This window comes from Pseudopipra pipra, chromosome 18 (assembly GCF_036250125.1).
Source record: "Pseudopipra pipra isolate bDixPip1 chromosome 18, bDixPip1.hap1, whole genome shotgun sequence".
In the NCBI taxonomy this organism is placed as follows: Eukaryota; Metazoa; Chordata; class Aves; order Passeriformes; family Pipridae; genus Pseudopipra; species Pseudopipra pipra.
The window spans coordinates 14,356,129-14,381,136 of record NC_087566.1 but is presented as its reverse complement, the minus strand read 5'-3'; the positions used below and the strand labels follow the sequence as shown (position 1 = coordinate 14,381,136).

Below are 25,008 nucleotides of genomic sequence, written 5' to 3'. Positions count from 1 at the left end.
TGATTTATTGTCAAAACTACCTCCTAAGCTCTGTTTCCTGTATGTAAGTCTGAAAGAATGGCACTGATTTTAGCAACTTACTCCAAGTTCATGTGCTGTAACTGAGATTGGGGTTAGGCTGACTGATGTCTCAGCTTTTGTTCCTTTGTGGTTTTCTGTCCCATTTTAATTCCCTCTATTGCTTTCCTAATTGTAGCTGACCAAGGATGAGCAATGAGTCATACAGGAAAGGCTCATGCATCTGCTCATACATGTCACCTAAATTCCAAACCAAATCTGTCCGGTGCTTGATTTCTTTTTCATTCATTTCTGTGCACTGTGGCATTTTCTAGCTTGAACTAGAAAAGCAACAGAGACTGGAAGGCCTTGAGGTTTCTTTTTCCACATGGAAATGTGAGAAAGGATCTCTATTAGAGGCTATTTCTTTCCAGTCTTCTGGAGTGTTCTTCCTCAAACAGTACAAGCATAATGTAACTGACTTTGAGTTATGTTGGCTGACTAAAAGAAGGAAGATGTGGCTCATTGCTGGAAATGACAGATGATTTTGTAATTGTATTTAATCACTATTGATACTGGCCCGCTGTTTAATTTGTGTAAGTAAGGAATCTTTGTACCAGCCCTACAGAAGTGTTTGTCTCAAATTTGTTGATTATATATAAATGCTGGACAAACTGTAGATGTGTGTTTCCAGAAATGAATTAAGTATGCTTTTTAAACTCCAGAAGACAGCAGTGCTGCTGGAAATACATAGAGCCAGTGAGTTGGGAATGGTGAGCTTTGTAATGTCACCTGTATAGATCTGCTGGAAATGGGTCACACTGGGAACATGTTTGCAGATGGAGGGACAGGGCACAGAGAACCAATCACAGGCGAATTAAATTTCTCTGGCCATGATTTAATGTTGTATAAGTTCCTCAAAGCAGCTTTGTTTGATGAGGAGAGCAGGGCTCAGATACTCGTACCTGCAGTGCAGCACAGCCAAGTCTCTCTCTCATCTCTGCAGCTCTCAGCCTGCTGGGGCTGGAGTGACTGTCCCCCAGCAGTGGAGTTCCTCATTACCACCCGGAGTTCTCTCATCTCCACACGGTTGTCACTGCCTGGATTGTCCTGGGGGGAGTGAGACAGTAACTGAGCTCCATGCTTTGGACTTGGCTGGTGAAGGGCACGTGAGCTCAGAGCTGAGGGTTTCTGCTGGCACCTGCTGTTCATCCACATCTGGCTATTGCTAAAACTGACACAGGAAACTGGTTTCAGTCTTTTGGGCTGCAGTTAATGTTTAGATTATACTGTTTGTTCTTCGTGCTGCAGGAAAATATTTCTAGGAAACTGTATTACTTCTAGAGCAACTTGGAAAGGAAGACTAGTATATTATGGTTGTGAAAATTGTGTTTCACTTCTAAGCGAGAGTCAGATTCTGCTATAGCAAGTGCCTTTTACAAGGTAAATACCTCCCAGGACATGGTGCTTCCAGAGCAGATTGTACTTTGGATACTTGCTCTGGGAGAGAGACTCCATGGATTCACTAATACATAGTTTAGAGCTCTACATTGGGATCCTGTGAGTGATTTTTAAAGTCACAGTTTAATGCAAGACCATATAGAAAAGTCTGCTTTTGTTTAGCCATCACCATTTTAAGTGCTGAAGGTTGTCTTAATTTTATTACAGTTGCAGAAGCTCTCTGGTTTAGGTGTTTCAATTTAACAGGCTCAAGTTAATGCCAAGGGGAGGTATTGAAAATGCTCTTTTGATGTTCTTATGCCATCCTGTTTGCAGAAGTGACTGTGCCAGGGGTTGGATTTGTTAACCAAGAATGAGAGCAAGAGCTGAGAAATTGCATGTTCTCCAGAAACCAAATAGGGTGAATTCTCATCTGTTTCGTACTTGGTGGTGTTTCGAATAATCCCAGCTGGTGTGTGTAGTCCAGCCTTAGGGTGGTTATTGCAAAGTAGGAGTCAAAACCAGTAAAGATTAGGCTTTTTGTCCTGGCTCCATGACTCCCTGGAGCTGTCATCTGCCATTTACCACAGACACTGGGCTTCAGAGAGGTTTTGAGTCAAATGCTGTGAACCCTGTGGCTTTCTTGGGGGAAATATCTTCTCTGGTGGCCCGGGGTCGATGGGCTTTGGGGTCTAATGTCCAAGACAGAGAGTTCCATGTTCAGCTTTGCCCAGTTTAAAATAAGCCCTGTTTGTGTAAAATGGTGCTGCTGATTATAAGAGAGGGTAGGGATTACAGAACACTGGTCCAAAGAGAAACCCTGCAAGGAGGGCACTGCCCCAGAGGGACTGTGGGGAGCGAGGGCAGGGAGAGGCAAACGGCCCACACAGCTAATTGAAAGCCCATCTTCCCGTCAGTCATGGTGCTTGCCCATCAATCATTCTGGCACCAACAGGACTTGACATCAGTAGGGAATTAAATAAACTCCTCTCTCTTTAGGGACCTGCTGATGGAAACCCGCAGGGGGGAAGTGAGCAGAGAAGAGCCGGAAGCGAGTGCGTGGGGGAGAAACAGTCTCAGCGGTCCCCTGGGATGGTGCAAGTCTGTGTCCTTCCTCTTTCTCACACCAGCATGGACAGCTGAAGGGATTTTTCAGTGAGTTCCCAAAAAGGTGAGTTTGAAGCTGGTAACAGACCAAGCTCACCTCAGTTTAAATAAACAAACTGCAATAACAGTATCCTACAGTGAGTGCCCGGAAAGCCGAGTGATGCTCTGTGCAGCTGAGAAGGAGTTTTCACCCTCGAGTGAAATGAGTGCTGTGGGACTGCAGTAACTGAGGGGAATCTGGACCAAAGTGTCAGAGCAAACACTGGGAAGGGAAGTGGACAAGAGCAGAGTTAGCGACTGTGCCCGTTTTCTCTCCTCCTGGGAAACTGCGTCTGCAGTGAATTAGGATGTGGTGTGGGCTAGGATACTGCAGATTGGAGCTGCCTGAAATCAGGGGTTCAGTGCAGATAAAGGGCTGTCCCCAGTGCCTGGTGGAGTGAGTGAGTGAGTGTGTGTGTGCTCGTGAGGAGGGCCCAGCAGCTGGAAACCATTCGGTCACTGACAAGTCCCCTGATGGACCTCTACTGACATGGGGCGGCTTTGGTTTCAGGAAAGCCAAAGGGAACCTGTCACTAATTAGACACACAGCTAATTAACGAGAAGCAAACAAAGAGCAGCAGCTTGTGTTTTGGGAAAGCTCGGCTTTAGTAGGCAAGGACGTCTGCTCCTCCCTTTCAAACCATTTCAAAAACAAACAAAGCGGGGAGACTTGCATTTCAAAGCAGTGCAAACACTGCCAGCCTCAGAAAGCCTTCCAGAAGGGACGTCCAGGAGTGGGATTTAGCAGTGAAAGGAAAAAGGGCTCCCCAGGTGTAATGAGACCTTCCCTGTCCCTAGATCAGGGCCCTCTGAATCCCCAGAGTGCATCTCTTATCTATTAGCTTTTAATTTTTCTTTCTCCAAATAAACACTCCTGTTAAAATTTCGGGTGAGTGGATGAGGAAGAAAGGCAGGTGTGGAAACATGAGCTTCCATTTTTTGCTTTGCTGCTTTCCAGATCTTGCAGAAGTGTGTGGTATCTCAATTTAAAAACCTTTTCTTATGCATTGTTTTTATTGATGCTGTACGTATTTATTACTGCAGGGCTGGCTAGAAAGGTAGGTCAGTAACAAAATAATCAAAAATTACCTGGACTGTGTAAACAGATGCTCAGGAGTGGATGAGGCTCTGTTTGAGTGCTAATATCTTTAGTAAGAGAAGTGTGTCTTTGGAACAGGAGAAATCCAAAACTGTAACCCCAGTTATGAGTCCTCCAATGACCCTGAGAAACCTTGCTTAGGGCCTGATCCTCCAAGGAGCCTTGCCAGGGTCCCAAGTCCTGCTCAGAGCAATCATTTTTCACTAACTCCAAATACAGCAGTGCTAGCAGGATTCATTAACTGAATTTTGCAAAGTGCTTTGAACATGAAACACGGAAATAATGCCAAGTTATGTGATATTTGGTGTATTTCCTAGAGCCATGCATGTAATTAAGGGAGAATCTCAGCTTTCAAAAACCAAGGCAGTTTCTAACCCTCCTTGTCATAGGAAAAAAATAATAGCCTGAAAACAAGACTAAAGGTTAACAAATTAGGAGGCAAATTTAAAGGAAAAAACAACTCACCAGGTTGTGCTATCTTAATGTCCTGGTTTGGGGAACAAAATCATAAAATTGAGCAGTTGAGTATGACTGTGTGACTATGCTTTAAATATTTATTAAAGGAAAATACATTATTAATCTTTTTTGTGCATTCAGTATAGAAATTATTAAGCCCTTATCATCACAGGCTAATGTGGATGTTGAGCGCAGCATTTGTCCTCAGAGCAGCCTGTCAATGGAACTGTGCCTGTTTTCTCCTTGGTCGTGGAGGAGGGTCTGTGTTCCTGGCTAGGGCCGAGGCTGGTGGCTGCAGGCTCAGTCCCAGTGCTGCCAGTGGCTCCTGGATGAGCATCCTGTGGTCCTGCTGGGCTCAGTCCCCAGCCCCACGGGGGTGGCTGCAGACACTGCTCTGCTGGGTTGAGATGGACACGTCCCTGTTTCTGTGGGGTGCTGCAGTGTTTAGCCTCCTTGAGCAGAAGGAGTTACCGGAGCCCCCGGGGTTACCCTGCACTAGTAGATCACCACGTGCACTTACATTAGGAATTTTTTTTCAGCACTCATCTGGTTTTGCTGCTTTATGGCCTGATTTGAAATTGCCTTATACTATGCTGTCAGCACGGGTGTTTACTGCTGTCAAAGGACCTGTTCAAAGAATCAGCAAAGCCACCACAGGATTCCTTCTTATATCATTTTGGCTCAGGTCTCAAATATGTACCAGCAATTAAAAAAAAAATAGAGAAAAAAGAAGGCAATGGCTTCAGGTTACAACAAGTAAGGAGCATATCAGCTTTTCCAGACACAGATTGATTTCGCTGTGCCTCTCCCCTTGAATATCCTTAGCTTCAATGAAAAAGCAACTGGAGGCAAATACATGAAGCACTTCATAAAGAAAACGTGGTGTGGCACTTCATTTTCTCTTTCAGGGATGTTACTTTGCTGTTTTATTGTTGAGACTGCAAAGCCCCAGCAAGGTACGAAGCAGGATAAGAAGATAATGAGAATTTTCTCTCCAGCCAGCACACACTGGCTGAGGGCTGTTTCAGATGGCATCAGGTTTCTTTAGCCTACTCAGAGCTTGAAAATGTGCCCTTGATTTCAGCCCACAGGAACGTGGGCTTGTGCTGCTTTATTGTCTAATGGATCTTTCCCTTGATCTCCTCATACAAACACGTTGAGCATGTGGTTGGGTCACTTAGAGAAAACTGAACCCCACTCATGCTCTTAGTGTAATCCCTTCATATTGATTGCTGTGCTGCACAGGGGCAGCAGGTAACCAAATCCATGTGGCTTGGGGCTGGCAGCTGATCGTCCCACACACGCACAGCTCAGCTGGTGAGCTCCTCACACACCAGCTCTGCTCTGCCCCGGCGCTTCCCACCGAGGGTGAAACACAGAAATACCCTGGAGCACGAGGACGGGGTGGCAGCAGTTGTTCATGGGAAGGGAACAGATGCAGTGGAGGATTTTACTGGGGAGTGTGTTCCTCTCTGGATTTATCTTGTGGGTATCTCATGTTTATCTTTTGCCAGCTCGTGTTAGATCAGAGTAGGGTAATCTTGAAGCCAGTGTGTGCCAAAAGTATTTTGTGAAATAAGGGCAAACAACTAATTATAAAATATATAGGGGGCAACCTAAGTATTTGTAGAAACAGCTTTCCAGTGACCAGAACAACTCTTGACTGGATTTTATGTGTTATTAGGGTCATGTCTTCCATTTCCTGACATTCGTGGGGGTTTGGGCTCAATGGAAGCCTCATTCTTCTCTATGGCTTTTGGGGACTATACAATGCTAATTTGCAATCAGAGTGATTTGTGGGGGACACATTATAAACTTGGGTCTGAAGGGAGCGAGGAATCCCAGGAACCGTTGTAGCCTGAGGCCAATTTCTAAATATAAAGTATCCTGAGATGATCTGTCATGTTTGACTATCTCCTTGGTTCAGTTTAATGGGAGCTCAAATGCTGGTGATGTGAAACAGAGGAAAATGGGCTAATGGGAACCCTCACAAACACTTGAGTCAAGATGAGTGACTGGTTAAAGGTTTGGCCTAGTGCTTGGTGACTGTGGGCTGTAACGGGGCATCCAGTGGGGGAAGGAGGGAGATGCCAACTGGCTTTCTACTCTGCTTCCAAATATAGCAAGTGCAGATTTTGCCCCCAGATGGGTAGAACTGCACATACAATGCTGCTGGTGCAATAACCATGCCCTGGAGTGGGGAGGTGCAATCAGGATACTTACGGAAATGTGTCCCTTAAGAACATTGTATCATGTTACTCCTAACAGCAACAGAAAATGGAGATAAGCTTCAGGTTCTTCTTACATGAAGCGTGTGCCAGTTCTCTACTGTTTGGTAATTCAGAGTGTTTCTGTGAACACACCCACCCCTTAAATAAGCCTGCATTTTTAAAATCTGTGTTCCCAGCAAAATAACTGAAATGATTTTGGCACCGTCATTTCCCAACTAGACACCTTGAGACTGGATTTTTTCCCACCATTTTCATTTGGGGTTGTTTTGGCATGAATTTCAAACCTGAATGCATCAGTATCCCCAGGCTATCTTGAGGATCTGATCTAAGAGGCATCTTCACACTTACCCTAAAAGGTTGGAGACGGTATGTGCTCTTAGCTCATTTAAGACCTACAGGTTTGTAACAGACTTGCACTTATAGGTCACTGAGGATCCCTTACTAGCTAGTGAAAGAGTGACCTTGGCTGTAATGTCAAATGCTGCAGAGAATCAGAGTAGCTGTGGGGACAGTCATGGCTTGCACTTTAAAACGGTGGTTTCCTTTGGGACAGGGTAGTTTCAAGGGCAACAGTGTTTGTGCATGACTGAGTGAAGAGATCAAAATCTAACCCACTGAAGGGGTTTGTATATGCAGGATTTTGGACTGGTGTTGGTAGCAGGTGATGGGTCGTTGCTTAGGGTATAGGACAGATTTGTTACTAGTGATTACTTCATTATTAGCTTTATCTAGTTCTTCACTGTGTTGTATTACACTCAATAAGTAATACCTGGACCTCCATCCAGACTTAAACTGCCCCCCTCTTCTCACTCCCCTCCAGTTTGGAGAGATTATTGAGACAAGGTTAGTGAATTTAGTATCACAGAGTCATAGGATGGTTTGGGTTGGAAGGGACTGTAAAAACCATCCTTTTCCAACCCCCTGCCATGGGCAGGGACACCTTCCACTAGCCCAGGTTGCTCCAAGCCCTGTCCAACGTGGCCTTGGACACTTCCAGGGATGGGGCAGGCACAGCTTCTCTGGGCAGCCTGTGCCAGGGCCTCCCCACCCTCCCAGGGAAGAACTGCTTCCTATTGTCTAATCTAAACCTGCCCTCCCTCACTTTAAAGCCCTTCCCAGTTGTCCTGTCTCTCTATGCCCTTGTAAAAGGCCCCTCTCCAGAGGGACTAGAACTGTTTCAAAACCCACTTGTCAGGATGCTTAAGGAGGGGAGAGGTGAGTTACCAGGCCCTCTTAGCTGCACCAACAGAAACAAAGGCACCAGATTTCATCAAATTAGTCTTAAATCAGTCCCTCATCTTTTAGTCAACCAACTGCTATTAGAAAGCAGCATTTACAGAGCAGGGAATCCTCTCTTTTCTTGGGACAAAAGCCTTGATTGTATTAAGAAAGAGAAATTGTGCCACTTTTTTACCATGTCTTGAGCAGAGCAGACACAGGAGATTATTTCATTGGACTTCCTCCTGCTTGAGACATGTTCAAGATAAATGTACACTGGCAGTGTTGCAGATGGAGGCTTTTCATAGCTCTACATGTCCCCCTTCTCCCTACCTCTTTCCAGCTCCAACAGATGTGATCAGAGCAGGAGATTTGGTGGCTAAGTGACCTGGTTTACACAAGAGCAGCCCAATCTCTGGACAGTTGCAGACTCTCATTTCTGAAGCTGCAGTGATATTCAGAGACTGCATTTCAGAGTTTGGCTCTCCCATTCCCAAATATTGTTTTTCATACTGTATGCTAAATAGCCATAGCTGGGGCCACGGATTACAGGAATTTAAGCTGCCACCTTATAAAATGCTAGAAGAATCCAGTGGGACATTTAGAACACGAGTGAATTGGAGCCAGCTGGAAACAGAATACAGGAGGCGGATTTTCTCCTGGAGGGGTGCTAATAATTCCTGGTAAAGATCAAAATGAAGGACAGTTGGATTGGTTTTGAATATCCCATGGCTTTGCATAAAGAGAATCTCACTTCAGTCACAGCTTATTATCAGGAGGGTTTTTGCTTTCAGGTGGAGATCTACTTTCCTGTTCTGTTTGCCCCCTGAAGGAGTGTATTTGCAGCTGTGTGCTCTCCCTAGGGCATGCCACCCTGAGAATTGCATGGCATGCCCAGAAACATCAGTTCCTTAGTCCCACGGGGCAAGCAGAGCTCTGGAGGGATCCCAGCAGTGGTTGGCAGCACAGCACAGTGGTGCTTTTCTGTGCTGGGGTAACCAGTCCCTGCCCACAGGAGTCCAACACTGCCTCTGAATCGCTCTCCACTGCACCTTTGGGCCATCTCAGCTTGTCTGCATGGCAGCAGGACAGCCTGGATGTGGGGCATAGAAGAACCCTGGGCTGGTTTCTCCTGCTCCTCTCCAGTTTTCCTCCTGAGCCCAGGGATCACAGCCCTGCTCCCAGGTGAGCAGGCCACCAGCACTTTCTTTCCTCACTCTCAGAATCACAGAACCAGAGAATTGGTCAGGTTGGAAGAGACCACAGTGTGTCATCTGGTCCAATGTCTGGACACTTAGGAGCCTTAAAACATTTCCTATCTTCTGTGTGGTAGATTCTGCTCTAAAGAGGTACCCAGAAGAAGTAAGCTTCTTTTCTTATAGTTCAACCAGTTTCCTTCAAAGAATTTAAAGGTGCAGCCAGACATGGTGCAAAGCAGCTCCTCGTTTGATCAGCTGCCTGAGTTCTGTGTACATTCAGGTATATTTAGATGACCGGCCATTAGGTTGTTAATGTAAAGGCAAATGCCAAACACTTGGGTGTTCACTGCCATGTCCTGGTTATTTCTAAACCCTCAAAATACTTAATGATCCTTTGGGTTCTATTAGCACCTAGGAGCCCCAGAATTTCATTGTCCTGCAGTTAAACAAATGTATCACAACCTGCCTATCAAGTCCAGCACATTCTTCATCAGTGTATAGTGTCTCAGTATTTACAGAAATCATCTGTTTTCTCATTATGCTGAGAAGTTTTGCTTGCCGTTATCCCTTTCTGAAGTTAGAGTGGTCACTTGTCTGGATTGTTTTAAATGTGTAAGTTTTTCTAAGTTACTAGTATCTGTATGAACTTTTTGGGCCGTGATTTTGCAACAAGGAGTATTTCCATTTTTCTTGCAGAAGGCTTTTTGCCAACTTTTTAAACCCTTAAGAGAAAATTTTTTGCAGGGGCTTGGTGAGAAAATGTTCTTTATTGTTTCAACATGTCTTGGGACAAATAGAAACTGGTCCTGAGGCAAGACAGTATTCAGAATTAAAATAATTCTCTTAAATATGTTATGCCAAGATACTGTTGATATTGATGTGTTTCCCAAAGTGTGCAAGGTACTGTTGGCTGTGTCCCCCTTCCTTTCAATGATATTGCCTTATTCAATTGATTGGAAATGAGAGTAGAAGAATTTTACCTTAATTTTACTCCCTACAGACAGTAACCTGGAGCTGGTATATCCTCTATACTTGGTACTTACTCTGCTGACTATATTTTGCAATCCTGGGTTCCCCCTGGCCCATACACCAATATACTCTTATTTATGGAGTGAAGTGCATTAATGCAAAGTGACACAGCATGATGGGTGCTTGGTTTTACCAGCATGTGGGAAGATCTTACTCTTGGGACACTGGAGATGAACATCTTTGAAAGACTTTAGTTGCTGTCTCCTTCTGCTCCCCCCGCGGTGCCACAACACTGCCTGGTTCTCCTCGCTGAAGGTGGAATCGCCACAGCCAGGCTGGACACAGGTTCACAAAGACTGGCACTTGGCCATAATGTTGAAGGAAATCTGAAAAGCAGAGCTCTAGCTTGGAGCTTGTGCCTGAGTGGTGCTGTTTCAGACAGTTCATAGCTGAGGTGCAGGACAGGACCCTGAGAGATGAGGGACTGGCCAAAAGCCACGAGGTCAGGCAGGGAGCGCTTACAGGGCTCCCCAGGTGGGTCAGGCTGCCCTGCTCTCCGTGCTGTGCATCCTTCTGGGAAGCAGCTCTTGTGGTCCAAAAAGGCACTTGGGCTTGGCCCCACGTGCAGGTTTATGTGCCCTGTGTGTGTGCAGCCAGCATTCCTCAAAAGCACAGAGCACTGCAGAACCCAGGGCTCTGCCAGAGTATGGGAGAGAAACCCACAGCTCCCTGGGAAGGGAGAAGAGGTGTCTGTCTGGAGAGCAGAGAGGCTGGGAGGTTTCCAGGAGGCAGCTCCAGGCTTGCTGACATGTATTCTCCAGGGTGCCAAATAGCTGTGCAGGAGTCTGGGGCTGCAGCGAGGGCTGCTAACAGATGTGGCTCGTGGCTCTGTTCACCTGCGACACACAACTGTGCTACCAGGAAGTGCTTGTAAGTTGGATTACAGGACTGGGAGGATTTTTTGTTGTGTATTGCCAAGTCCTGGCTGTTCCCTCTCATCACCTACAGCAGGGAAACTGCTCCGTGGGGACACTGCAAGTCAACTACAAGGGTCCCCACCACCATGAAGTGCCAAATCCTGACCCACAGCAGGTGCTAGTGTGGCAGCATGGAGTGCTGGGGAGGAGATGGTGGGCTGTGCAGAGGGACACAGCTCTCTGGATGGCCTTTCACAGATTTGGGGAGGTAGATAAGCGTCGGTGAAGATGAGTAACGATGCCACACAAGGTGAAGGAAAACTGCTTCCAGGAATATGAGGTGTAAGAAGAACACTTAAAACAATGTCAGAAATAGTGTCTCTTCCAGCCCTGTAGGTATCTGGCAATAAAAATGTATTGATTAGCTGACATTCTTGCTAACAGATGCTAACAAAGAGAGCCTGTACGAGGCTGATTTTTATACTGAATCATGGCTTGTGCATTGGAAGCTACTGGAAAGAAATTCCAAAAGTCTTATACTCATGTGGGCCCTGCTCCCATTTCTGCAGATGATCTTCCCAGTAGAAACAGGGGGGATACTTCCCTCTTCTGCCACTCAGAAATACCAGTCTACTTTCTTCTTTGGCAGATCTCTGGCTCTGCTCTTCAGATTCTTGCTCATCTGAAGATAACCCACTGTGTGGGTTATACAGGCCTTGGCTCCTAAAGCCTGTGTGTTAGAGGAGTGCCTTTTCCTAGGGCTGTTTGACCTCTTAAAGCTCACTTGCTCTCAGGCATCATCCAGCAGAGTAACCTAACACGTGGTCCCACCATGCAGCAGTGGAGCTCAGGCAGTGAGGGCTGGAGTGAGCACTGCCAGGGCTGGGGGGGCACCCTGAGATCTGTGCCATCACAGTGGTGAGATGTGTGCCCTGTGTGCCCGAGGGCTGCACTTCCTTCTTAGCTGTACCCATAGCTTAAGGAGGAGTGACCCTCTGGTTCCTGGCTGTTTATCAGAGTGTGTGTACCTGAGCCCCAAGGGGAGCACAGCAGTGGCTGTGTGTGTACCTGAGCCCAGAGGGGAGCACAGCAGTGGCTGTGTGTGTACCTGAGCCCCAAGGGCAGCACAGCAGTGGCTGTGTGTGTACCTGAGCCCCAAGAGGAGCACAGCAGTGGCTGTGTGTGTACCTGAGCCCCAAGAGGAGCACAGCAGTGGCTGTGTGTGTACCTGAGCCCCAAGAGGAGCACAGCAGTGGCTGTGTGTGTACCTGAGCCCCAAGAGGAGCACAGCAGTGGCAGCTGGCTGCCAGCCTGGCAGAGCCCCTGTGCCTGTTTGGCTGGAGCTCTGCAGCCAAGAACCTTCGCTGTCGTTGCCAAGTGCTTCACTGTCTCCTTGTGTTGGGAGAAGCAGGCCTGCTTCCAGAGTGCAGCTGGGCTTTTAGGGAGAGAGCAGAGCAGACAAGAGAAGATGAGGAGTGCAGGTTCCCTCCTGCCCCATGGCTCACTGCAGCACATTAGCTCTGTGTCATGCAGAAGTGACCATGCAGCTCCTTCTATTCGGATTAGGCTGTATTCATTTGTGGGTGAGTACAAAGACCTCCAATATGGATATTCTGGGACTTCTTTCATAGAAAACAAGGAGCTTGCTATTGAAGCACAGTCCCCTGTCCAAGTTCTGAATTTTGCAACCAAATTCTGCAGTGTTTTTTCTAATTAAATCCCCACTGAAGTAAATTTTTATTCAGTCAGGGGGTGAAGAAATAGTCAACTCTGTTTCATAGCTGCAGAAGTCCTTAATCCTGGCTTCTCAGCTGATATTAATGCCAGTCTTTCAGTTGCATTCACTACCACTTTGACTTTAATTCCTCTGAGGAATCTGTCTCTTAGATGCCTGAAGTAAAAGCCCAATCCCTATGTCAGGTGGGCCTCTGCTGTTTTGTAAGTTTGATGAGAAAAGCAGTTCTTTATAGGGAGACAAATCAAAGCTGCCTTCTTCCAGGTGTAGATGAATAGGATGGGTAGAGAAAAGTGGCTTTTTAATGCAGAGGCGTGTGTTAGCTTAAACAAACAAACAAGAAAAAGAACAACTAAATCTGGGCATGAATTATAGCCTGCTTCAGATTTCAGTGTGTCACGTTTTGAATTGAGCTGAAGTACCTACGGCTTTTTTTAAATTGCATTTGAACAAAAGTAAATACAAAGAGAAAGAAACCAGGACAGCAAAAGCCTGCAGGAAATTCCTCTACTGTAAACAAAGTCACCTTATGATTGATGTGAATGTACAGCCCCTTGTAAACATGTCTGTTTACTTGCAGGAAACCAGAAAGAACCCACATTGGGCGCTGCTGATTTTATCTAGCTTTGCCTAAATGCTTTTGGCTTCCAGTAGTCACTCTAGAGGGAGCACAGGAGTGATGGCTGCTCCCTGGAAAACTCGAGTCTACTGTACTTTTAAAATCTGTGCCACATGCTGCAGATGGGCAGAGCTTCACAGGGAAGATTGGTAACAGCTTTTGGTGGCTGTCCTGACCCTCAGCAGTGAAAGCTGATTAATAGCGGATGTGAAGCATTATTCCTTTGCAAAGGAGCTCTCGTTTTCAGTGCACCTAATGAGGGAATTTTATACCTCTAAAAACATAGTAATAACCCTGATCATACACCCTTAGGTTGCTGTAGGCTCCCACTGAAAGGTCCTTGTTCTAACAAAGATTGTCAGTGCTGCTGAGGCTGATGAGTTTTGTGGTGATGGAAAATGCTGTAATTGTTTGTGGGATGTGTTGTTTCAGTTTAAGGTTTGGTCCTTTCTGAGGGTGAAATTCTGGCTGTGCTGATGTCTGTGGGAAGCTGGTCATAACCTTCAGGGGCTGCAAGTCATGGCAAGCAAATCTGGATTTTTTCTAATGGATATAGCAGAGGAGTGATGGGGGTTATCCATGTCTCCTGCTGAAGGTGTGACCTGTGGCTACCCTAGAGCAGCCTTGCAATACAGAGACAAAGCTAAGTGGTCAAGGCCTCTGTCCATGCGTAAGGAGGTTTTCTATTCTGTTCTCTGTTCATTTCCTAGCCATTTCTAACATTATAAGGGCTTTTTTGACCAAGTACAAGTACTGAGTTGATGTCTTCACTCTTCTATCCCTGGGACTTTTGCCAGTGGTAACACCTAACCCAGACATGTCAAGGGGTTTGTGGAGTTTGGGTTTCTCCACATGTGCATTACTTTCTAGTTATTGAAATGTAATTCAGTCTGGCATTTCCATACCATGACAGTCAGTTAGTTGAGATCTTGCTATACCTCATCACCCTCAGCTTCAGATTTGACAACTTTGAATGATTTGGGAATCGATTGCAAACGTCATTTTCCTAATCACCCCTTTCCCACGTTGTTATGGATGAGTTGCACAGGATGGATGCCAGGACAGGTCTTTGGAACAGCATCTTAGCAGCCCTGTCCTGCTGTAAAAAATTACTTTCTTTTCTTTTAACCAGTTACTAATCTGCAAGAGGTTGTTCCTTCTTACACCATGACATCATTATGAATCTTTGGTAAGGGACCTTCTTAAGAGTTTTTCTTTAAAAACCCCCATATTTAAACACTGTCAGCTAGATCATTCTTCCCCATTCTTAGCCATACACACAGTGAATCTCTCAGAGAGCTCCAAGGGATCAGTGGTACCATTATCACATATTTACAATTAAGTCTGTTCCTCTGCATAATTTCTGCTAATTTCTTCAGAACAAAAGCAAAGTGTACATACTCAGATTCCAGGATCACCCATAATTATGTGTTTTACTGAGCAGACATATATGATGCTCAAAAATTTAGTCCTACCTCTTGATTAAACATGACATTTACTCATTCTTTGTGAAGACAGGCAGTCTCCCCCTACGATTATGTTTTCTATTTTTGCACTTCTTGAGGGTCTCTGAGCAAGTTCTAATCAGAGTTGCCATCCTGGTGGGACAGCTGAGAGAACAGTCCTAATGGTTCCCATGCAGAAGTAGTAACGTTTATGGACTGAGACTAGAGAAAAACAACGTTGGCTTCAAAGTTACAGCTTCATAAGGAAAGTCCAAAGCCTGAATATTGGCTCTGACACCTCTGCCAGGCACAGCACCCACAACAGCCACCTCTGGCTCCCTTCAGGGTAATGCCAGGTGGGAAATCTATGCACTGCTGGAGTCAGCGAGGCCAGTAAGAGTAATGAGCTGAAAGTAAAAGGGGAATTTGGGCTAAATACAGGGAAAATTATGCATGTCACAGTTAATATAGACAGACAGACATAACAGCCGAATAAATACTTGTCTAGAGGCTGGTGGAGATTTCCCTGCCTAGGAGGGAACTGAAGTCAGGATGTGTAGGTGCAGGTGAGTGCAGGGTGTGTGAGGCCAGCCCCCGGAGCAGCAGCACTGTGGCAGTGCTGTGCCAGAGGCAGGATGCTCAGCTGGCTGGAATTGTGCCATTTTCTGACTGCAGGCACTGCTGATCAACCTTCACATCCTCAGTCGTGAGCAATCTTGGTTTGGTAAGGCAGAGAGGACAGAACAGGAGAATTTATGCCAGACTGAGAACAAACACTGCCTGATGTGGGTGGTTTTATACCTTGGAGGCCAATCCCTCAACTTTCTGACTTGTTTGCCCCCTTCTTTGTTTCTGATGGGAAAACAACCCCGAAGGATGTAAATCACGATGCAAGTCTCTCCACCCCACGTAAAAGTGAGAAACTGGAGCAGAAGGGGCTGGCCACATGCAAGCAAGGAGAGATGGCAGAATGCATTTCTTCCTAATAAATTTGACACAGAGGCTGGGAGCATGTTTATAAAACCCTAGCTGAGAGTAGAGGAGGGTTTGTATCTTTGTTTTTTTAAAGTGCAAAATCAGGGCTGGTTTATCGGGCCTGTGGGATTGGGCAGTGTGTAGAAGGCCACCCATCTGGAAACCAGCTGATTGCTGCTGAAACTTTCTTCCCAGGCTCCGTCCCTCCTCTGACAGGGTGCTGGGGTTTTATGAGAGGCTGACAGCAAGCCTTTTACAGACCGTGACTCCTTGTCTCAACAAAAATTGCTACAAATTAGCTGGAGAAAGGACCTGAGGGGATTGTCCCAATCTGGCTCAGGGTCCCAAGTACAAAGTCAGCAATTTTAACAGAATAATCTGAGTTTTCAAATCAATTGTGTCTGGAAATGACCTTTATGGGAAATGGGTGAGTGGAAGGTAGGAGACAGGGAGCAAGAGGAGGTTATTTCTAGATGGTCAAAGTGTAGATCATGTAAGTCTGTTGTCCAAAGACTTTTCAGGTTTTATAAAGAAAATCAGCTAGTCTTTGGTTTCCCAGGAATTCTTATTTCCTTCGAGCTGAAAGCAGCTTCTGTATAGAACTGGGACTTGTGCTCTGAGCCTGGGTATCCAAAATTTTATAAGCATTCAGAAAGCGAGCTTGCATTTGGCCCTCACTGGGGATCCCATTTTCACAGTAGCCTAAAACTAGTGCATCCTGGAACACTCCAGTCCCCTTTGAAAGACGTGACAAAAAAAGCCCTTTTTTATCCAAATAACCAATCTGATCCGAGGCTTGTATCCCAGAGTGGTTCCACAGTAAAAAGAGATGTATAGGGTGGAAAGAGATTATCTTGAATTATACAGCTGAGCACTGCGGCTGGTCCTGTCAGCTCTGCGTGGAGTGTGGGATCACTGGGGTGATGCTACACCACAGAAAGAGACTGAGAAAGCTTTTCAAAATAAGGAAGTTAAGTACAAGCTAAAACTTTAAAAAGTACTAAAAAGCTTTGTTCAGGAAATTAAGTATTTTGGTACACCATAGACAAGTAGTTACCTTATTAAATCCCCAAGCAGTGTTTCCAGGTAAATAGACTGAATACTTTCTGATTACAGCTATTTATGCCTACATTTGTTTTGGAACTTTTGAAAACATCCATGAAATAGAAGGAAAAAAATGCCATTAAAAAGGATCAGAGAGCAATTTGCTTGGGTTGACCATGACAATTGTCAGAGCAAACTTTTGCAGTACTTTCACTCTTTATGGTAAAAACTGCTTGGCTGTTCTGTTGCACACAAGTCTCATGATGTTGATTTTTGCTTTCCAGAGTGGCTGAGCCAAGCGGTTGTGGAAGAGGATGGAAACCCCTTGGACTTCCCATCTTGGAGAGAGGAGGACATCTCTGAGAAATCAGGGAGAACTGCAAGGGGCCCTTCTAAGCTGAAGGACGAGAGGAGAGGAGCACTGGACACCTCTCCTGGGTGTTCTCAGCAGTTGGGGCCATGGCCTGTTTGGAGGAGAGAGCCGGCCAGCGAAGGGCTGTGAGCAGCAGCACCCCCGGGGACCCCTCCTGGCCAGAAAACGGCACCAGGTAGGCTGGAGAGGGCTCTGGGTGGGTCCTGACCTGGGAGGTGCTCTGTGGGCTCTGGAGCTCTCTCAGCCCTTTGCCATTGTCCTGGTCTGACCTTGGTGTGGTTATGGGTTGATGCATTACCACACCAGTGAGGGCCCTGCTGTTGTTGGTGTGCTTATGGGGCGCCAGGGCCCTGCTCTCATTGGTGTGGTTATGGAGTGCCAGGGCCCTGCTCTCATTGGTGTGGTTATGGAGTGCCAGGGCCCTGCTCTCATTGGTGTGGTTATGGAGTGCCAGGGCCCTGCTCTCATTGGTGTGCTTATGGGGTGCCAGGGCCCTGCTGTTGTTGGTGTGCTTATGGGGTGCCAGGGCCCTGCTGTTGTTGGTGTGGTTATGGGGTGCCAGGGCCCTGCTGTTGTTGTGGTTACGGGGTGCCAGGGCCTGGCTCTCGGGAGCTGTGGCCTTTGGCATTGGGCTGTGCCAGGCTGGGCTTTGGCGTGGGGCAATAGTGCCGAGTGCTGTGGTTTACAGATGCTGCTTTCCCTGGTCACAGTTATGTCTGTTCTGCCTTTAGCCAGAATGTGTTTCACTTGTGGATCCAAACGCTGCTTGAACTGCAATAATTAATGATCACACTTCAGGTCAAGTCTGGCTTACACAGGGATGTTGACAGACCCATGCCCCAGGTAGGGCATAAGGCAGCAGGGCAATATCTCCAGTTGGTGCTGCCCTCATGTCACCCTCGAGGTGGGAGTGGGGTGTTGCCTTGTGTGTGTGAGTGCCCAGGGCTGTGGGACTCTGCATTCTCTGCCCTGAGGGACAGCTGGGAAAGGCACCCAGAGCAGCTCAGTGCAGAGGTTTGGATGTGCAGAAATTGAAGCAGTTTGAATTTGGAATAAATTTCTGAAGCTATTTGCAGGAACACTTGGAGGCTCTCAGAAATGTAAGAGAAAATACACACTTGCAGTGTGTGAAATGTCTTGGCAGAAAGCTTAGCACAAAATAAACCAAAACTTTCACCAACTTCCACCAGCTGGAGCTGTTACTGTAGCTGCCAGCCTGTCTTGGTTCAAAATTGCCTACTGCTGGTTGATCTGCAGCACTGTTGGGGTTGAAAGACACAGTCAAAGGGAGTTCTTTAAGTTCTCAAAATGTATTATGTGTGAAAACATTCAAATATACACTTAATTTAAAACAAAACTGTCGAGAATCAGGGTTTTTTGCTGTTTGCAGACATGCCAAGAACTCTGCTCTCTCCTGCAATAGCTAATTCTATAACTTAGTCTGACTGGGGCTGTTCCAGCTCCTGTTAAACACAGTGGAAAACTGCTGGTGGAAGGTGGATTGGGCTCATCTGGTGCCCTGTTGAAATTCGTGGTGATACACCAAAACAGAGCCCAGATAAGAGCTCAGACTGCAGAGTGGCTGGGGCAGGGACTCTCTGTTTGTGTGCATTGTGTAGTGTTGAACACGTTTGTCGACACCTCAGCAATAATGAATAATGCCAGTGTGAGGAGGAAATCTCTCCACTCAACCCTAGGTGTTTCTGCTGGTAAGTGTTGAAAGAGAAACACAGAGCCCTGAACTTTGAAGACTTGGCAGGTGAGAAGAAGGAAAAATCTTTTCACTTTCCATTTAAATTTAGGCTTAATCTGCATTTGTTGGGTCTGGTAGAAATATTTGAGCTTTTAATTTAATGTTGTTGATTTTGGGAAAACTTCTTGGGATGCATGGCATGAAAACACCTTGGTTATGAGGCAAGGTTTTGATTTAATTTCTCCTTTCATCTGTTTTCCATTACAAACCAGACTAATTGCAGAAAGATTCTCTGTGGCAAAAAATACTAGGAGAAGTGTGAATTTGGAAGTTTTCTCACTTTACAGTAACTATAAAAACAGTCAGCAAACAGCTTTTAAAATGATTTAGTATGGGAGGGAGCAAAGTCTGGTTGTCTTCATAGACGCAGGATTTCACTGGCACTATCAGGTTTTCAAAGCTCTCAATTCAGCCTGTTCATATTTATAGCAAAGCTTCCTTGCACACACGAGTCGTATTTATTCCTCTTTTAGAGACCTGTCATACTGAAGCACAGGCTGCTGTGCCCCTGGTTGAGGTGCCCACGTGTTGCTGTGCTGGCTGACAGACGGGTGTGCTGGTGACAGGAAACTGCTCCTTTCAGACCAAAGGAGGGGGCAGCTTTCAGCAGTGCTTGGGGAGCAGGACTGAAGGGACCCTTGGCGTGGTTTTTCCTCATGTGCTATGAATCTGGTCATGGAATGATCCTAATTGTAAAACAGTGCCTCTGGCAGTGTTCTGGGAATGGGATGAAGCAGCGAAAGGCAGTGATATCTCCACTGCCAAAGACACTGTGTCAGGAGTTTATTGCCTTGGTTACACTTTCCTTCGGGTACAGACTTGTCACAATTTTTATTTTATTTCAGACAGTGTCTTAGGGGGCAGTGCCAGGATTTTAAACTGCCACAATGTGAACCTGGCATTAAATGTCTGCCCCACAAAAAATAACATTGGGTTTGTATTTGTGCTTTATTTTGTTTTTTGTTAGAGAAATTGAATTCACGTTTGCATTGAGAAAGATAAACTAAAAATCAAGAAACCTCTTAAGAACACCTTAAGAACACTTATGTTGTTGTGATTTATCCTATGATAGATTTGTAGGGAAAGTTTTGTAGCACTGAGACAAGTTATCATTACACATTAATTGGTGTATGAGCATAAGAAATTGGTGTATGGCTTGAAGTGTGTCACAGTGTGTGGGTGCATTTGGAGGGGTGAGCTGGGCTGTGGTCCTGCTCCTTCCTTCAGGCTTAGCAGAAGGGAAAGGCCCTGATGACTGTGACCTGTGAGACACAGCTGTGGGACAGCTCAGCTTTCTCTTCAGAAAGCTCAGGTCTGCCTAGCTTAGCTTTCTGTTTTGCAAGATCCATCTGCATCGTTTCTTAACAACACCCAGGACCTTCAGTGTAAAAAGAACAGAGCAAAAAATGTATTAAAAGCAATAAAAGAACCGAGCTCCCTTATCTCCATGAGAAATATGGATTCTTTGCATTTTTAATGCATACAAGTCTCTTTTTGGGAACTGCCCTGTGGACACTGTGCTTATCAGCTCACGATACACTATTGTTCTGGACGTGTTGACATCACTTGTGTAGCTGTTGAGAGAAGCAGGAAGGAAGCTGAAATGCCCAGTGACTTTCCAAGTCCTTATCATCATGTGGAAGAGGGACAGTTGTCACATGAACAGTGACAGAATTGGCAGGACTGGATCTGATGGTTTGGTACTTCTGTAGCACCAAGTAAACAGCAAACAAGCAGTTAAACAGTGATGAGGAGAAAAGAGCTGTCACCTCTCCTGTGTTCAAGTTGACTTGGGAATCCAGGCTCCCAATGGATGCTGCTAATTCTTTTTAAAAAAATCCTTCTTGCATTGCATGTATGGAAACATACTCTTCTGCAGTCTCTGTGTTTGTGTGGCTGGTTGGGCTTAATATTTACATGTTAAAACCCCCCACTGATCCTTATGTAGTGGAAAATTGTGTCTGAAATGTGCCACAAAAACCTCTCCAGGTGATGTATCAAGCTGTCATTAGGAGGAGATTCTGCACCCTTGGCCCTGCTTCATGTATGGCTTGGACTTAAGCTGTGCCAGAAGAATGGCATTCTTTTTTGGTAGTATTTCCCATATCCTGCAGGCTGGAGCCTCTCCTTTTGCTGGATGTTACTCCCTTTCTTCCCCCAAAGAGCCACTCCTCACGCAGTAGAGGACAGTGCTGACTGGCAGTGAGCTACCTCAGCTGGTGGAGTAAGTCCTTCTTGTAGTGGATCTGTGATGCTGCTGTACTGGAATGTGTGGAAGGAGCCAAAAAACAGTTATGGGAGAGTAGAATTGCAGTGTTTGTTCTGGAGACAGGCAGAAGGAAAAAATACATACAAAGCGATCTCTGTAGACGTGTACATGACGAAGCAGAATACTTCTCAGGCACATGACACATTTGATTACATTAAAAATCCCTTTGTTCTCTTTTCTTCCCTTGCTTTTTATGTTGGGTGGTGTTCCTGCTCTTGGGATGAAGGATGGGATGGGATGTAGGATCTTCAAGCCTTCCTCAGACCTGAGCAGGCTGATCATCTGCTTTTTCATTTGCTTCTAGGACAGCAAAATTCCAAAAAAAATTACTATTTTTTTCTGTATGATTTATAGGATTGTCTTTGAGACAGGGATCTGATATTGCCACCTTTGCTTTTTTTGCTCTCCAGGGTCCTCTTGCCTTGATTATAAGAGCTAAGTTGTGCATTTCACTGGCAGACCTTCCTCCTCACCCCTTCAGTGCCCGTCCAGATCAGGGAAGTACCAGGTCCCATCCCAGTGCTCTTGGGGCCTCCCTGAGAGCTGGTGTTCCCGGTTTGGAGCTGCCCTGCTGGTTGCAGGGCCGGCACAGAGGAGCTTTGTTCCCTGACGCTCTCCCCGCCCTGTGCCCTCCTCCGGGGCTCCACATGGCCCACAGAGGATGTGGCACGTCTGCGTGTTCCCAGCCTCCTGGGGAGCACTGCTGGTGGTGAGGATGATTTGGCAGTGGGGTGTTTTGTGGTTACATTATTGCTTCCTCCTGGGATTTCCCGTGCTCTGGCACACAGGGTGTTTAGTGGCATCCTCGGTTACCTCCACAGTGACTAATTTGCTGAGACTGCACAGGCTGTTGGTATCCTCTGGTGAGGATTGGTTGCAGACCTTAGTGCAGGCTCCTGACATACAGCCCTCCTTCCCCACAGAGCCAATGTGTGGGGCCAGGCATCCCAGTGCCCTTCACAGACATCTCCAGCGCGGGCTGGAGCACAGGACTGCCCTGTGCAGGAGTGGCTGGGATGTCCCCTGGCAGTGCAGGGGCACAGCCTGGCTCCCTGCCCCGGGCTCTGCTCTTACAGCCCCTGGTGCCAATGGCCAAGGGCCGCTCTCATCTGAGCAGCCGAGAGCACGTCCCCCCTCAGCAGCCCAGCCGGGCTCCTTCCTGCCCTGCTGGCAGATTGATAAGGAGGGACTTTCTTCCTCCACACCAAGTGCTGCTCTGATTTACTGCAGCTCTTCCTTGAGCGCTTCCGGAGGTCAGAGGGCTGCAGACATTAGCCCGTGATGGCAGACCCGGGGTCACGGGTAACCAATACGAGTGCCCTGGGTGCCGTGCAGCGCGGCTGGGAGTAAATAAACCTGTCCCCTGGCTGCCTTTGTAACACCTCTCCCTAATGTGACACAGGGAGGCGGAGGGAAGAATAATGGATGCTTCTCATCAGAAGAAATACAGTGCCCAGTGGCTCGTGGGGCGAGCGTGTTTATCTGTTATTCTTGCGACCGCTGCCCTGCGGGCCCGCTGTGCTCCCTGAGCAGGCTCGGGGCCACGGGGCCTGAGGGCTGCATTGCTCAGCCCACCTTGCCCCAGCCTTGTTATTTACCTTTTGTAATGGAAAGTTAGAACATTTCTGATGAAATTATTACATTTTAGTTCAAAGAGCGCTATAAAAATCCTGTACTGTGGTAACACTAATCTGTATCCACAGACACAGGGTCATTCATAATCAGTACAAATTAATCCAAGCTAGGTTGACTGTGCTGAAATTGCTGATGGTCCTTGCTCCAGTAACACTTGAAAACTGCCCAGCTGCAATGGCTGCTGATAGAAGGAATTAAAATTGTGGGTGTCCTGCAGGCAGAAATCCTTTTGGAAGTAACTGAAGGACTGAGTGCCATATGCAGGGAAGCAGACCCAGACAGCATGTCCTACTGTATGTGTAAATGAAGGGGCTAATCCTAAAGGCAACAAAATTTTGTGCATTTCGGTGCAGTAAATCCCACTAAAACCCATGTCAAGGCTCTCGGGGCCAGCTCTGAGGCTTGGCAGCTGCACTGGAGTGGCTGGGCTGCCACAGGACTGAGCTCTGAGCAGGAGGCCCCAGCAGCAGCCCCTCCTGTGCTGCAGCCACGGGCAGAACAGCCACAGTGCCCAGGGCACAGGCAGAAGAGCCAAGTGGTGACCGAGGTGCCACTAAGGCACTGGTTGGGGCTGCAGTGCTGGCAGCCTGTGCTTGCTGCTGCAGCTCTCTCTCAAACCACCAGTGCAGTGTCACCATGAAATGGGCAACTGTTATTCCTGGGGGCATCTGGGAAGCAGTTCCCAGCAGGACTAGGGAAGGGTCAATGCCATCTAGAAGGTGTGGGAAATCCCATCTTTAATAGCATGGTCAGTATTTGTTGACCCACACCCAGAATAGGTATATTCCAACTGGAGAAGGTACAGAGAAGACCTTCTAAAATGATCAGGAAAATGTACTATTTGTGGATTTTATATACAAAATTTGGCTTATTTTGTGTAGCAGAATAAATAATGTGACTGTGCCCTGACGGTACACTGGGAGTAAATTCAAGGGAAGCAGGTGATGTGTTCACACTGAAAGATGATGCTTTGTGTTTTAGTGAAAACCTTCTTAAGGACACGTAAGCAAGTGGGAGAAAGACCTTTGGATGGGGTTTTTTTTCACCTTCCTGGGCACTTTGTAAAAATTAAGTTAGGCAGGGTGCCTTCCCCTGGGTGTGGAGCCTGTGTTGTGTGTAATTGGGACGGTGGTCCAAAAATCCCATGAAAACGTTTTGAGCTCAACTGGGCAGGATTTTTCCATCTGAAAATAGGAGCTCAAAAGATGGAAAGCAATCTTTTTGAAACTTCCTTGCAAACAGTGGCCGTGCTTAGCACCTCCATTCATGCAATACCCCACAACAGGACCTGTCATCAAGAGGCACTCAGACCTGCTGAGTCTGCTCCAGCTTCATTACTGGATATTGGGTGTGTTTGTACTGCTCTGGGTGCCCCACGCAGTACAAGTCCCGAGGAGGAGGCAGGCTGCCCAGCCTGTCTGTTTGCCTGCTTGGGTCGCTCTCAGCAGAGGACACGACCTCCACGGGCAGCGGAGCAGGAGCCCTCCCCTGCCCGGACCCTGCGGTGGCTGCACCGCCCTGCCCCGCTCGCACCTGAGCCGCGCGGGCAGCACGGGGGCGACGGCAATGGGCCTCCCAGGTAAACAGAACAACTGAATAAAAAGTGCTGAAAGCCAGCAGCAGGTGAACTGCTAAGAACAAACCCACATGCCCATCACCCTGCCTTCGAGGCAGGCTGGGCTGTGGCTGGGCACAGCTTATCACTTAGGCTAACACACAGTCCTTTTCCCCCTCCAGCCCCAACGCCTCCCTTCCCAGCTTTCAACAGTTGTTTGATTACTTGTGTGATACAGCTACAGAAAAGAAATTATTAGCTGCCCCCCTTCCCCTTTCACAACAAAACAGAGAGGAAGCAGCTCCACTGCTTCGTACAGCAGGCAGGTGCTGTTGGGTGGCTGGTCTCTGCTCTCTTCAGGAAGGTAAATATTGGGCTAGAGATGATTCCAGGTGTGTTCAGAGGAGCCCCACATGGTGTGCAGCCTCCACGTGCTCCTGGAACCCCGTGCTGCAGAATGCATTTGCATGTCTCCTGCTGAACCAGCTCCTGTTGGTGTGTCTTTGGCAGTAATTGACTTGAGCCTCAAGTAAACATTGGCTCTGTCAGTCGTCAGTGCACATATGGAGGTGCTCTTTGCAGGGGTTGAAGTGCTGTTTACCTTTTGCTCCAGCCTGGTTAAAGACAGTTGTGTTAGGAAGCGAGCAGACAATCCAGCTGAGATGGCCTGTGCTCCAAAGACCACTGGTGTCACAGGATTGTGTGCACTCCAGCAGCCTCTGGAGCGTATTCCTCTCCTGCCACATGCTGCCAATTGCTTGCTTTACTTCAGTCATATTTTCAAGGAAGATTATTAGAATGATGGAAACTCTGGAAGTTTTCCTGTGGCAATACCCTTCCTAAAGCACCTCTGATCCAGAAGGCCAAAGCAGCTGGCTGCAGAGGCACTGGGTTCTGAGGGCCTTCCCTGCGGTGGGAGCAGTGACCTCAGCC

The 25,008-nt window shown here is 47.0% G+C and overlaps 1 protein-coding gene across 2 annotated transcripts in view; it reads left to right on the top strand.

Moving 5' to 3' along the window:
* Window positions 1–25,008, top strand: part of TBX1 (T-box transcription factor 1) — a 180,127-nt gene that overhangs the window by 18,783 nt on the left and 136,336 nt on the right. The window contains exons 2-3 of one of the 2 annotated variants that reach the window (XM_064675306.1): window positions 2,437–2,608; window positions 16,775–17,038. In XM_064675306.1, the coding sequence (XP_064531376.1) occupies window positions 16,950–17,038 (89 nt within the window). In that variant the 5' untranslated portion in view covers window positions 2,437–2,608; window positions 16,775–16,949. The remainder of the gene's footprint in view (window positions 1–2,436; window positions 2,609–16,774; window positions 17,039–25,008) is intronic. The other variant, XM_064675307.1, reaches the window with a different exon arrangement.